This window comes from Daphnia pulicaria, chromosome 1, assembly GCF_021234035.1.
Source record: "Daphnia pulicaria isolate SC F1-1A chromosome 1, SC_F0-13Bv2, whole genome shotgun sequence".
Taxonomy (NCBI): Eukaryota; Metazoa; Arthropoda; class Branchiopoda; order Diplostraca; family Daphniidae; genus Daphnia; species Daphnia pulicaria.
In genome coordinates, this window is record NC_060913.1 from 31,398,694 (window position 1) to 31,411,640 (window position 12,947).

Below are 12,947 nucleotides of genomic sequence, written 5' to 3' on the forward strand. Positions count from 1 at the left end.
TTTTCAAACATTATACCGTGTGTCCATCTTGTGAGAGCGAGCGGAAACATCTTGTGAGAGCGAGCGGAAACAGCTTTTCTCTGACAAAGAAGTGACGAAAAATAGAGCATAATACCATAATGTGATAATACTGTGTAATAATAATACTGTGTAATACAGTTTATTGTTTTAATTTATTGTTTTAACATTTTATTATCAAATTCATCAGATCAAATTGAAATGAACAGCCATGATTTTTATGAGACTTATTCAGCCCTTGGTTCTCCAAGAATGGGCTTATCAGTGAACTTCACCTTGGTGGACGGAGAAAATTGCTCGTATATCACAATCTGAATTTAATATTAAAAAAATATATTTAGTTCGTAAAATTTCAGTTGTGAGAAATTATTCTCACCGTATTTTCTCCACGTTTGAGCAAAGGCGCTGGAAGATAGAGTGTTTTTTGTGGTCCCATGTAAGACCAATAGCGTCCCAAGTTAAAACCATTGACGAAAACAACGCCTTTTCCCCAAGACGACATGTCAATAAAAGTGTCGGATATCGGCTCTGGCACATATAATGAAGCGCGGACCAGCAAAGGCCCTGGCTGACCCACAGATCTTTTGCTAAAAGGATTCCAGTTTTTCAGATTTCTAACCCAGTCGCCCTTGAATTCTAATGGAATCATCTTCCAATCCGATAAGCGAATGCTATCGAGGCTAACATGCCCTTCCCACAGTCCTTTTTTCTGGATGAAATCATGCGGTTCGCCAAAGTTAACCCGTCCCATGTTCTCCACAACGATATCAATTACGGATGGATGTGGGTCTTCATCGAGAGGTCTCCATGAGCCAAATTGAAACATGGCATCTCTATTAAAAATTTGCGTAATATCATTATAGAAACATTCCATTTTAGAATCGGAAAATAGATTTAAGCAAATCACCTAGGGCACCAAGAACCGAAAGCTTCAAGATCATTTAGTGATTTAACCGGAGGTGTTTGTAATTGCCCATTAACTAACACTTGGGCGAAATCACGAATGTGACCGCGAACCAGCAAAGTGCTGGCGTTTTTCACAACAACATGGTTGCGATAAACGACGAATCCATAAGACTGGCCATTTAAATTATTAACCGGTAACTCTTCCATTGATAGGGTTTTATCGCTTGAGGTGATTAAATCCTGTGGCTTTTAAAAAATACTGCGGGTCGATAATTATATTCAAATAGTTTAAAGTTGGACAAAGTACTTACCACTTGATCCAACATATCAGTGAAAGAAAGGTACGAATCGATTTCAATGCTGTCGTATGCTTTTTTGGGCATTTCTGCGGGCCGCTGCGGTAAGCGAGTGCGAACGGCTAATGCAGAGTTAATGAGACGGACAATAGCTTCGTATTTGTCTGTATAATCTCCGGCTTCCGATAAAGGAGCATCGTAATCTAGTTTAAACATTTGAATGCAATTTAAATTATTACAAATGAAGCACGAACAATGCATAGTTTATCGATCCGACTTACCATAGCTTGTTATGTCAGGTAAGTATCCCCCAGGGTACTCCTTTCTAACGTTTGCACCATTCATGAAGCCAAAGTTTGTACCGCCGTGAAACATGTAGAAGGAAACTGAAGCATCAAAGCTCAAAATTTCCATCAAACTTGTTTCAAAGTCTTTTACAAAGTCGGATAATAAAAGCACAGATTAGATTATAATATGTAGGCTATATAAAATAAATAGACACCTTTAAGCTTTAATCCCTTTCGAAAATCTTGGGTCCAGTGATCAAACCTATTATGCAATAAGGTGAAACGGACATTACGCAACAAAAAATAGATATTTAATTTAAATGCTAACCATCCGCTCCAAAATTCAGTAACCATTAAAGGCATATTAGGTTGCAGCTCTTGTAGCATCTTAAATTCTTGAGTCGCACCGCTTTGAAAGTTGGCAGTTTGTAGCACTGTGAAGAATAATGCGGATGCTAGATGGATGACTATCAATGCATTTATAATAAAATTGACCTTACCACCAGGAATAGAGCCCCAGTCAAGATACGTTGCGGGGGAGTCGGAAGTAAAAAAAAGCTCTTTAAGTCCCAAGCTTTTCATTTTGTCTGACAAATGCTGAAGGTAGGCCTTATCCCGTGGGTGGTCTTGATAACCAAACGATCCATATTCATTTTCAACCTAAAACAATTGCTCTTGAATTAAGGGGCCGTTCGTATTAATTAGCCTACTCTCGTTTCATTAACAAAGAACCTGCGTGATGATAAAGCGTAAAATAAATAGCGCACCTGAAAAGCGATGATAGGGCCTTTACCGTAAGACGATGTGAATTGCATGTGATTCACAAGATTACTCAGTTTTTCTAAATATTTTTCAACTCTATCAACATATGGGCCATATGATGTTCTTACATGCATTGTAGGATCTCTCAACAGCCAACTTGAAAAAAGCCATTTATATGCTGATTTTACTAAACATTATTATAATAAAAAAGGGAATGATGTATATACCTGGGTAAACCTCCAAAATCCCATTCTGAACATATATAAGGCCCTGGTCTCAGGATTACAAAGAGATCTTCCTCATAAGCTGTTTGAATAAACAACTTCAAATCCAAAAAAATTGACATATCATTGTTTCCTTTGCCAAAGTCAAACACATTCTTTTGAGGTTCATGCAAATTCCAAGCCACATACCTAAATTCTTAGCTATAAAATTTATCTTTGAATGACCATTAATAAATATTACCTACGTTTCTACAGCTGTTATACCAGCTGCCCTTAGTTTCCTTAGCCTATCTTTCCAGTAAGCAGGGTGGACACGGAAGTAATGGACTGCACCACTAAACATCCGAAATGGCTTGCCATTCAGCAGGAAACCATTAGAAGTTGGAACTAAACCTGACGTGACACCACCCAGAGTGTAATGCTCATATAAAGTTGGTGGAAGTTCTTTCCCTTGCTGTGCGGTGTCAATCTCCATTTTGAATGCCTATATCCTCACATGTATGAAGAGAATGAAAATCCATCAATGATTTAAACATAATTTAAATTATTACCTCCTTTTTATGAACAGATACAGCCCAGCTCAAAACTCGAAACTGGACAACTAAACAAATTACAGTGGAGACACATGCAAGTTTTTTACTACAAGACCACATTGCTAACGTTTAAAAATCATTTAATTTAGACATAAATCCTTAATTTTTTCTATTTTCCAGCTAATAAACAAAGGGTTTCAGTTGATTACCCGAGAAACGCCAAAGATATTTTGCCAACGTGACATTCAATCGAACGTAAACATCAAATAGGCACCTCCGCATCAGTGTTACTAATAGGCGGGAAGTTTGAGAAATTTGAATTCTGGTTTGTAACTATGTATTCAAGGTCTTGAATTTTCAGTTTTTTCTTTGAGCATTACAAGCCATATGTGAGATTTTTGCACTTTTGGTATAGTTTTGATAGAGATTCCATAAAACACTCACCGCATGTAAAAGTATACGTATTTGTGCGCAAAGTAATTCTTGGACAGGACATTTTGAGCAGATGCATCTATAGTTGAAGCACTTTGAAAATGATCAAGGTAAATTTTGCACGATGGTCTGTTTTTTTTAAAAGATTAATTCAGATCTTTAAATCAAGTCATGGGTAACACGAGATTCAATTTTTTGACTGGCTACGGGAGAGATGCAACCATTTGTGCAACATATCTTAGAATACTGCCGTAATTTTCGTTTTTTTTTTTTTAAAGAATATTTCTGTATAAGGTTTTTACTCTTCCTTTACAGCCATGGTTAGCTTCTGTACTGTACACGTAGCGGATCCTGCAATAAGTTTGAAAATTGATCAGAACGAAGGAATAACGATATAATATTAATGTAAAAGCTTCATACTAGATAAAGATTTCAACCAGTTAGGTTTGTTTTCCCAATAAATGCCAATGAAATAGGCAGGGATTCCTGTGGTAGCGGTGAAAGGTTAGATTAGTCTGCAATTTTATAAAACGAATAACAACTGATAAAACCTGTAGCTGTGATTAGAAGACCGGCACCCACTTCGTATGGTCGAACGTAGATGGGCATAAATACCAGGAAGCCACAGATCAATAGGAAGGCGATAGGGAAGAACAAAGATACCTACGAAGAAGTGAAAAATGAGTCAGCTCGAAATAATTATTTTCTATCACATCATTAAAGACAAAAGGAACTAGAGTTACAAACCTTAATGGGTCTGTGGAGATTAGGTTCCTTGTAACGTAGCCATAGCAACCCCGCAACAGACCACATCAGAAACATGGATTCAACGAATGCAGCATAATCAATGAGGGTATATACGTCACTAGTGCAGAGCATTACTAAAGAAATAATACCCTGACGAAAAGAATGGGAAAATAGTTAAAACTTAAATTATTTCATTTGATGCTGATGTAATAGTTACAAGGAAAATTAGAGATGGTGCAGGGGTAAGTTTCTGAATGTTAATAAGAGCCAGCATGTCTGGGAGATGACCTTGTCGAGCCCCCACGAAGCACAACCTGGGAAAAGCGAAAGTCTTTGTTAACGTTTGTAATGTTGGTAAAGCTTTTTCAGTGGTACCTGGAACTCGTCATGATATGAACTGACAGCCCGCCAAATGCGGACATGGCAACGCAGACAGGCATCAACCAGTTCATCATTCCCAACATTTTGTCTCCAAGAGTCTGTAAGAAAGGATGTGGTAAGGACGTTACCAACGTGACCAAAAATACTGTATTTTATTGTGACATACCACCGCGATGGCATCAGATGATAGCATCTCGGTAGGAGTCAGCACTCCGAGATAAGCTACGTTGGCTAACACGTAAATACCCGTCACCAAGGGTAGCGATATGTAAATGGCGCGAGGAAGATTTCTAAAAATAAAGTTTATCACACAAAATTTTATGGTTGCGGTAATAAATGATTAGAGCTACATACCGATAAGGATCTTTTAACTCTTCCGTCATGAAATTTAAATAGTTCCTTTAGGAAAAAGAAAATTAGGATCACAAATTTAGAAAATCAATCTAAATAAATCAAATTAGCATACCATCCACAGTATGAAAAAATTCCGGAATAGAATGAAACGGCAATTTGACCAGGATCGGTTGCTGTATTCTGCCAAACTTTCTCAGGAGAAAAATTGTCATTTACACCCGTGAATAAGGCATACAAACCTGTTACAATGACTATGCCCAGTGCACCGATTTTCGAGAACATAAATACATCCTGCAATTTGGTCGTAACACGTACGTCATAGGAATTGAGGAACGTCAAGAAACCTTTAAAATTTCCAAAAGGAAAATTGATAATACTCTCTTAAGTTTTATGAAAAATAGCTTTTTTAACGTACATATGGCTGCAGCAGCCAAAAGTCGTACGGCATCGTCTGGATTTTCACAATCAGGAAAAAACGGTTTAATTACATAATTAGCAAATGTCAATCCCATAATCGCATTCGTTGTAGGTCTGAAAAAAATAAAAATAATTTAAAAATTGCGGTCAATAATAAATTTCTCTTCATTGGTTACACAAATATCAAGTTGGCATCCCACAGAAAGAGGAAGGCGGGCAACGGGCCAAATGCTCTATTGATGTAAGCATAGTCTCCACCTTTGTATAAATAGAAGAAAATAGCGTTCATTTTAAAAGATGACCCAGAAGTCCGACAAAATATTGGACTGACCTGAAAGTGGAATGGCAGTGCCCAGCTCAGCATAACACATAGCGCCGATCAAAGAGAGCAAACCGCAAAGAACCCAGACGATCAGTGAAAAACCCACTGAACCAGCATCTTTCAAAACACCCTTTGGTGAAATGAAAATCCCTACAATTATGAGGGATTAATAACAATGTTAGCAAAACATATAATTGTACTAGTATTTCTAATTTACCTGAGCCCATGATAATTCCGAGAATGATTGCAGTTCCCTCTAGCAGGCCAAGTTCTTTACGCATTTTGACACCTTCATCTTTCTGAGCGACATCACCCTCCGGACTAACTGCGGATTGTGGTAACAATGGCCGGCAGGTAGGCGGTAAAGGCTTATCGTCCTTCATCTCTCTTGTCTATGATACAGCTTCTAAAAAGTATATAACTTGTTAAATTGTTGAATGAATTCGGAAAAATTCGAAACGCTTTTCAGAAGAACTCAAAAGAACAAATGACGATTGTCTTTCAGAGAATACTCGATGATTTCAAGTTGCGAAAGATCCCAAACGTGTCTAAATCGGGGGATTTCAGAAAGTATTTTTAGAAAATGCGATTTGAATATGACCGCTTATCGAGTATCGACGAAAGAACTAAAGTGCATCTGTGCATGTTGTTTGTTGATTGAGCAAGAGAGATGCGGGCGGGAGAGAAGAGGCTTCCAGCAAGATAGGAGGGGAGGAATGGGATCAATGTCCTTTTTTCTTTTTTTTCGGAATTTTCAGTGACGCAGACGAAAAACCATTTTCACAAGTGAAGTGGACTGAAACTCGTGATTCGAAAGATTCTCGTATTTCGATAGCTTCAATTAGCACATCCGCTTTTCATACATCACAAGATGAAGCTCTTTTACGGTCTAGTTATTCATTGTAAATCAATTGACGATCTGCGTTTTCTTCCTAACACTGCGTTGGTAGTTGATCACGGAAAGGTAAACAATGGACTACATTTTTAACAACACCGACATAACCAAAATAACTTTTTCACCGTATCTACAGTAGCATTCATGTACTAAATATTGTGTGGGAAACGTTCTTAGTGAACTGCATCGAGTTTTTATGCTACAAAACATACTGACCATAAAAATATGGCAAATATTTGCAAAACTGGTTTCCTACACAAACTTACCTTGTGAAGAAAAACAATTCGCGGCCTATCAGCCAGGGTTAGAGATTCTGCACTACACTAGTCGTTTTCCTGACTACTAGAAATAGCTTGGGGTGAAGAGGGATGAAAAAATCGACAAAGCTCACACGTGTGTACCCCACTTCTGAGAAGTCGTAATGTTGCATCATAGATGGCTTCCGATAAGTGGCATTCTTTACTGACAGATGGCCTTGATTGTACGCGCGCACCGATGTTAGACTTTTAAAAAACAAATTGATTGTCTTAAATCTTAAAATTCAGATTGTTTTCATCGAAGAAAATGCTGATGTAGATAAGATTCAACAACAACACCAGATATCTGCCGAAAATGTAATCGTCTTGAAAGAAAAGTAAAAAAAAAAATCTTATCTTTTTCAACTTGACAATTAATTGACTTATTGCTTTATTTTTAGTGAATTCCTGATGCCAGGGATGATTGATACTCATATTCATGCCCCTCAGTATGTCAACGCCGGCTTTGGACTAGACCTTCCACTCCTTGGATGGCTAAACAAATATACTTTCCCCACTGAATCTCGCTTCAGTGATCTGAATTTTGCAGATGAAGTTTATACCAGAGTAGTTGTAAGTAAGCAAATTTTATGAATACCATTGTTCAAATAGTTTTTCAATAATCTATTTATTAAAGGCAAATACTCTTAGCAATGGAACAACAACTGCCATGTACTTTGCTACCATTCACAAAGAATCAGCTCTTTTGCTTGGAGATATTGCCCATCAGATAGGGCAAAGAGCATTTGTTGGAAAAGTCAGTATGGATCAAAACTCTCCAGATTATTACATTGAAGAAAAAAGTAGTGCAATTAAAGAGATTGAAGATTTCATAGTTACTCTGCAATCAAAAAAGGTAAATTGCACCAAATTAAAAGTAGGCCTAGCCTACTTAGTGAACCTTATTTCAGTTTTTTTTACCCAGTATCCAAATGTCCAGCCTGTCATAACTCCACGGTTTGCTATTACGTGCTCGATGGACCTTATGAAGAATTTGAGCCAATTGGCTTCAAAGTACGACGTAAACATACAAGTAAGAAAACGGTGTTTAATAACTTTTATGTAAATTTTGTAGTTTTTTTGTTTAATTTCAGACACATGTTAGTGAAAATCCTGCAGAATGTGAAGTAGCTGTCAGCCTTCATGAAGGTTGTCGAGATTATGTGGACATTTACGCACAAGCAAATTTACTCACTGCCAAAGTAAGTTTTCATTGTTTATTTTAATGCAATTCTCTTTATTATTCCTTTGGCCTTTTTTTGTAGACTATTCTTGCTCATGGAATTTATTTGTCTGACAAAGAGCTAGAAGTACTTCATAAATACCGAACCTCCATCTCTCACTGCCCCAACTCAAATTGTTCTATACGCAGCGGTATGTGCGATGTTCGTCGCTTGATGACGCAAGGGTTACACGTTGGACTTGGAACTGGTAAATTCATTTATTCTGTTACCAAACTATCGACTTAGAATTTTAATAAAATGCTGATTAACTAGACGTTTCCGGTGGCTTCAGTCCATCAATTTTGGATGCCATGCGTTTTGCCATCACCGTTTCAAACCTTCTTTCGTTGTCAAAGTCAGAAGACTACAAACCTTTGAATTATAAAGATGTCTTCTTCATGTCCACTCTCGGGGGCGCTCAAGGTAAATAATATTTCTTAATTATCCTCAATCTAATCGTGCCTCACAATTTTTTGTTCAATTTAGCTCTAGGAATCGGCGACAAAATTGGAAACTTTGAAGTCGGCAAGGATTTTGATGCGCTAGTCATCAACTTAGCTCAAACCGATGGCAACCTAGAGCTCTGGCTAAACGAAAGCATTGAAAACCGTTTATCGAAATGGATTCATCTTGGTGATGACCGATCGATTTCTCGTGTTTATGTTCATGGAGTCGAAGTTAAAGAGGGAGCAAGCAACGTGTTGAGGGTTAAACGCCTGGGGGGCAAAAGGAAGTCGACAGAGATCAATTGAGAACAAGATTCCATTTATCGATATTCGCATTCTCGTAATCTGCTAGTACAAAAATAGTTGGCAAAAGAGACCTAACTGCAGCTAGAAGAGACGAACATTCCCAATACCAAGAAGATATCTACGCCGATACTAAGCTCTTTAATTTCATTTCCCTTTCTCCTCTTAACGGTTTTGTTTTATTGAAGAATTTGACTCTTGCTTAGCAATCTGATTGATATTGAACATAATACCTATCCTTGTAATATCCGGTTTGACTAGTTTCTCTTTCCACCAGTGGAATAAAAAAAAACTGGTTTAATTTTCATTTAGAATGTAAGACTCTTTTGGTGCAAATATAATAAATTTGGGTTGCGACAAATTTTTGTTAATTAAAAATTTTTTAGGAGTAAATTTGATTGTTGTGAAATTATTTCTTCATATTTCTACAGTTTACACCCGTGGTATGAGCACGTACGAATTGTGGCGCCACCATCGACGTTTATTGACCTTAGGTGACTAGTCTTGTACGGACCACGTACTATCAACAACGTGGTTTGCCTTGCAACAGCAACGTGTAGTCATTCAAACTTTAGTTTCCTCCGGTGTGAGGTCAGAGTATAATCTTCCCGCACTTACGTTCAGTGTAATTTGCCATTAAGTTATCTCAGTCATGCCAAAAGGCACGGTGAAACATTATCACGACAACTTTGATTTCTGCTATTTGCTCTTTGTTTCTTTATTTGTGTGGGCTATTGTGTCCTGTAGTGAAGCTTGCCCAGTAGCCTGCAATTGCATTTCTAATCAGAAGTGGGAATGTACGAATATAACTTCGCTTGGAGACATCTTGGAGAATTCTTCACGAGCGGTTCGAGAATTGACTTTGATTCATATCACGGATCTAAATAGCTTCAGTGACCATCTTGGGACACATTTCAACGCGTCTTTCGAGTATGTGCGCAGACTTGAGATTCAGCAATCGACTATCAACAGGGTTTCGGCATTGTTTGTTGATTCCTTTCCTAATGTGGAAAGAGTATTTTTAGGGGATAACCAGTTCTCGTGCAGCGAGCACATTTTAACTCTTCAAAGGTGGGGATCGAAAATTCAAAAAGACAAACCCTTGCAATGTTCTTCGCCAGATGGCATGGCCAAAACCGAGCTTTTTTTGGCGCTAAAAACGATCTCGCGTGTCAAAGAAGAATGTCCAAGTCCTTGCCGGTGTGTCGTCAAGTCCATGAATTCACAATATTCTGTTCCCAATTTACTCGTTAATTGCAGTCGATCTAATCTAAAAGTTATCCCAGATTCTTTGCCTAAATCATGGGTTATCGAGCTCGATCTGAGCCATAATCAGGTGAGTTAACTTCCCTGCCATATTGAAAAATCATGTTGGTTCATGTGGGGCCGCATGTGAAATGAAAAACGAATCTGATAACATAATACTATACTTTGAACTTTATTGTTTGTTAGATTGAAGATGCCACTCCTTTGTTCAGTCTACCATTCTATCGAAATGTGCCAGTACTAAATCTTGCTCACAATCACATCCAAGATATTCAAGTGCCGAATGATACCAGTCAGAAGAACCATTTCAGACTCTTGAACTTGTCCCACAACAAACTTACTCAAGTAAAATTTGTTAGTAACTAATTTTCTTGTGAACATATTTGGATAATTGAGATTTTCTCAATTATTTGCAGTTACCTGAAAATTTGTTGGGCGAGACTGACACCTTCTCCTACCAGCCTCTCATTATGCTGAGAAGCAATCCTTGGATGTGTGACTGTAATTCTGTGAAGATGTTTCAGGTAATGTTATTACTTAACTGGTACTGTAAATTAATTTTTCTAATTGCCTGGTCTTTGAAGCAGACTATTGCAATGAAACAGTTGCACATTATTGGGGATTTCATCTATCTGACCTGTGAGGGTGACCTTGAGGGGCAGTTGATCAGTTCACCAACTTCCCTTCATAGACTCTGTTACGTACCTGCTGTTGCCATCATGACGATTCGATGTGTCAACATTGTCTTTTTCATCTTGATCGCGTTGGTTCTAATTAAGACTGCATTTGACTTGCGATCCATGTACGCTGTGGGCATATTTCATTACTTCGCCCATCTATTATTGCTGCCCTCACGATAATCATCTGCTCCTCCTTAACAACTGCGTAAATAAATCTACTTACGTCTATATATACATTTTATAAGTTAAACATCGTCTAAACCCCACTCTCTATTAGAAGTGCATAGAAATGCTGGTGAACGCGAGCGGGGATTTTCAAAAAGAATTGAAATACAAGTTGGCAAAACTATAAATAACGCCGGCGATAAATCTCACCAGCAGGAGAATGGCGTTCGCTTAGCAGCAGGCAACGTTGAACACGCGTGAAAAAGGAATTGTAAAGCTCATTCGTCCTTTTCTGAAAGGGAGGGTGAAAGAAAAAGGGGAGACAAGGAGTGACGGAGATGAAGCGCAAGTCACCAACCATAGCTTCATATTCTTTGACTCTCGTAAATTGCGACGTGCGTCAGCCACGTCTCTGCTGCTGTATGTGATGGAATTGAGAAGGCTGCTGGCTGATGAATATTCATACCCATCGAGTATACGTACGCGCGCGCTGGACTATAGCAGGCAGACTTCGACCAGATAAATCATCCTGTGTTCCGTTGTTCCTCCCCTAGAAACACGAAGAAAAATTTGGGTATGCCCAAAAAAGCCAGGCCAGCACCACCGAGCTGAAAATGATGAGGCTCAGGAGAAAGAAGGAGGTTTCTACCATCGTCAGCTCCATTAAACCGACAGGTGAGAAGGAAGGACCCACACACACAAAAAAAGGGGAAAAGAAAAAGTCTTTTCGGTGTTGATGATCATGTTAGTCGGTTCTCTGAGCTGCCGTGCAAACCCATTTCGACTTCAACTGAAGTTGTAACGTCATTTCATAATTATCTTCATCGTAATATCATCATTTGTTGGTTGTACTAGATTTCTCAATAGCTCCGTCGCGTGATCGGCCTTTGCTGCAGCCTCAATGCGTGATGAAGAGCTCTGCAGTCTCTTCTCAGACGTCTAAATGTAGACAAGGATGGTCTGACCACAGAGGAGGAGAAGAGCAATCAGAGTGGATAGGAGGAGGAAGGAATCAACCCGAGGCCTTTGACGTTATTCTTCGTATGCAGCTCATTACAACCGTCGGACACGTGACGAAAGAAGAGAGATGAAAGACAGATAAGATGAGGTAAGTGTACATGTAATCTCTAGTCAGAGGCGAGAGAGACTATATGTGAAGCTCGTGGGGAATGGTTGGAAACTCGTGTTTACGTCCACAATATGCCAGCAGACTGTTTGACACTGAAGAATGAGTATTACTCCAAAAGATGATGGCCAAAAATCCACAGGAGAATTGAAAAAGATCCGTAGCCACATATTTATTATTACGGCTCAGCTCTTTTTTTAAATTTATGAATCGGAACGAATTATCGTCGAGTCATTTTTTAGTTTTGAAAAAAAAAAAAAGAAAATAAAAAAACTGCTGGTTTCTTTCCATATGTTTTTTCCCACTTGAAAGAAATATAGGAGATGCATTTTGTTTTTTGGCCGTCGAGCTGTTTAAACAAACTAAACTTAATTTGGTTTGCTTAGCGATAGCGAGTGATTATAAATAAGCTGAAAAATTTTAAACCAATATTTTATTTTTCCTAGGATGTTCTTTTTCTCTGCTGTCATGCTTTGCGTCATGTGATGTAGCCATCAAGTCGTCAGAGTGACTCGATATCCGAAGAACGAACACATTTCTGGCCGATTGAAAGTTCCTTAGGAGATGGCAGCAGTTGGATATGAAGTGGAAAGCATCGTCATCAGGTAAGCGCGCCTGCTTGTAAGCTCCCAAGATGGATTCGATGACTGATAAAACCAATAATAAGAACCTTGGAAGAGAAAGAAAAAGGGTCTTGTTCATCTTGAAAAGAGCCCATCCAAAATCCCAACACTTGGACATCCGTCGAGTGGGGGCCATGATGTGTCAACAGAGAAAGGCCGTGGATATCGGCGATCCTCTTTAACGTTTCCAGCAGCTTCTTATCCACAAAAAAAGTGCTCAGACGAAATCCTCTCCTTTTTGTTTC

The 12,947-nt window shown here is 38.6% G+C and overlaps 4 protein-coding genes across 7 annotated transcripts; 2 read left to right on the forward strand and 2 right to left on the reverse strand.

Annotated features, from left to right (window-relative positions):
* Positions 1 to 140: 140 nt before the first annotated feature.
* Positions 141 to 3,286, reverse strand: LOC124341049 (beta-galactosidase-1-like protein 2). Of its 2 annotated transcripts, XM_046793957.1 has the most exons (13): positions 3,171 to 3,269; positions 3,045 to 3,094; positions 2,739 to 2,977; positions 2,497 to 2,682; positions 2,275 to 2,425; positions 2,008 to 2,167; positions 1,836 to 1,941; positions 1,723 to 1,769; positions 1,502 to 1,651; positions 1,236 to 1,423; positions 926 to 1,170; positions 395 to 851; positions 141 to 329 (listed from the first exon to the last, which is right to left on the reverse strand). In XM_046793957.1, the coding sequence occupies exons 3-13, from the start codon at positions 2,966 to 2,968 to the stop codon at positions 246 to 248; spliced, it is 2,004 nt and encodes a 667-aa protein (XP_046649913.1). In that variant the 5' UTR covers positions 2,969 to 2,977; positions 3,045 to 3,094; positions 3,171 to 3,269; the 3' UTR covers positions 141 to 245. The 2 variants fall into 2 exon arrangements, with proteins under 2 accessions (XP_046649913.1, XP_046649904.1); XM_046793948.1 differs by having other exon boundaries at positions 3,045 to 3,286.
* Positions 3,287 to 3,733: 447 nt separating this feature from the next.
* On the reverse strand, positions 3,734 to 6,957 carry LOC124341364 (large neutral amino acids transporter small subunit 2-like). Its single transcript, XM_046794452.1, has 14 exons — positions 6,841 to 6,957; positions 5,897 to 6,085; positions 5,689 to 5,829; positions 5,534 to 5,615; positions 5,356 to 5,471; positions 5,053 to 5,284; positions 4,941 to 4,985; positions 4,753 to 4,876; positions 4,581 to 4,684; positions 4,423 to 4,519; positions 4,206 to 4,355; positions 4,010 to 4,121; positions 3,879 to 3,944; positions 3,734 to 3,809 (listed from the first exon to the last, which is right to left on the reverse strand). Exons 2-14 carry the CDS (start codon positions 6,060 to 6,062, stop codon positions 3,757 to 3,759), a joined length of 1,488 nt encoding a protein of 495 aa, XP_046650408.1. The 5' UTR covers positions 6,063 to 6,085; positions 6,841 to 6,957; the 3' UTR covers positions 3,734 to 3,756.
* LOC124341633 (guanine deaminase-like) lies at positions 6,441 to 9,203 on the forward strand. The gene is made up of 9 exons (XM_046794583.1): positions 6,441 to 6,643; positions 7,120 to 7,208; positions 7,272 to 7,443; positions 7,508 to 7,726; positions 7,796 to 7,903; positions 7,965 to 8,072; positions 8,136 to 8,301; positions 8,367 to 8,516; positions 8,580 to 9,203. Exons 1-9 carry the CDS (start codon positions 6,551 to 6,553, stop codon positions 8,843 to 8,845), a joined length of 1,371 nt encoding a protein of 456 aa, XP_046650539.1. The 5' UTR covers positions 6,441 to 6,550; the 3' UTR covers positions 8,846 to 9,203.
* A 145-nt stretch (positions 9,204 to 9,348) lies between these two features.
* LOC124341713 (protein singed wings 2-like) lies at positions 9,349 to 11,110 on the forward strand. Of its 3 annotated transcripts, none has more exons than XM_046794665.1 (5): positions 9,349 to 10,178; positions 10,295 to 10,453; positions 10,525 to 10,632; positions 10,696 to 11,011; positions 11,069 to 11,110. In XM_046794665.1, exons 1-4 carry the CDS (start codon positions 9,495 to 9,497, stop codon positions 10,966 to 10,968), a joined length of 1,224 nt encoding a protein of 407 aa, XP_046650621.1. In that variant the 5' UTR covers positions 9,349 to 9,494; the 3' UTR covers positions 10,969 to 11,011; positions 11,069 to 11,110. The 3 variants fall into 3 exon arrangements, with proteins under 3 accessions (XP_046650621.1, XP_046650608.1, XP_046650613.1); XM_046794652.1 differs by having other exon boundaries at positions 10,696 to 10,993; positions 11,066 to 11,110; XM_046794657.1 differs by having other exon boundaries at positions 10,696 to 10,993.
* The last annotated feature ends 1,837 nt before the right edge of the window (positions 11,111 to 12,947 follow it).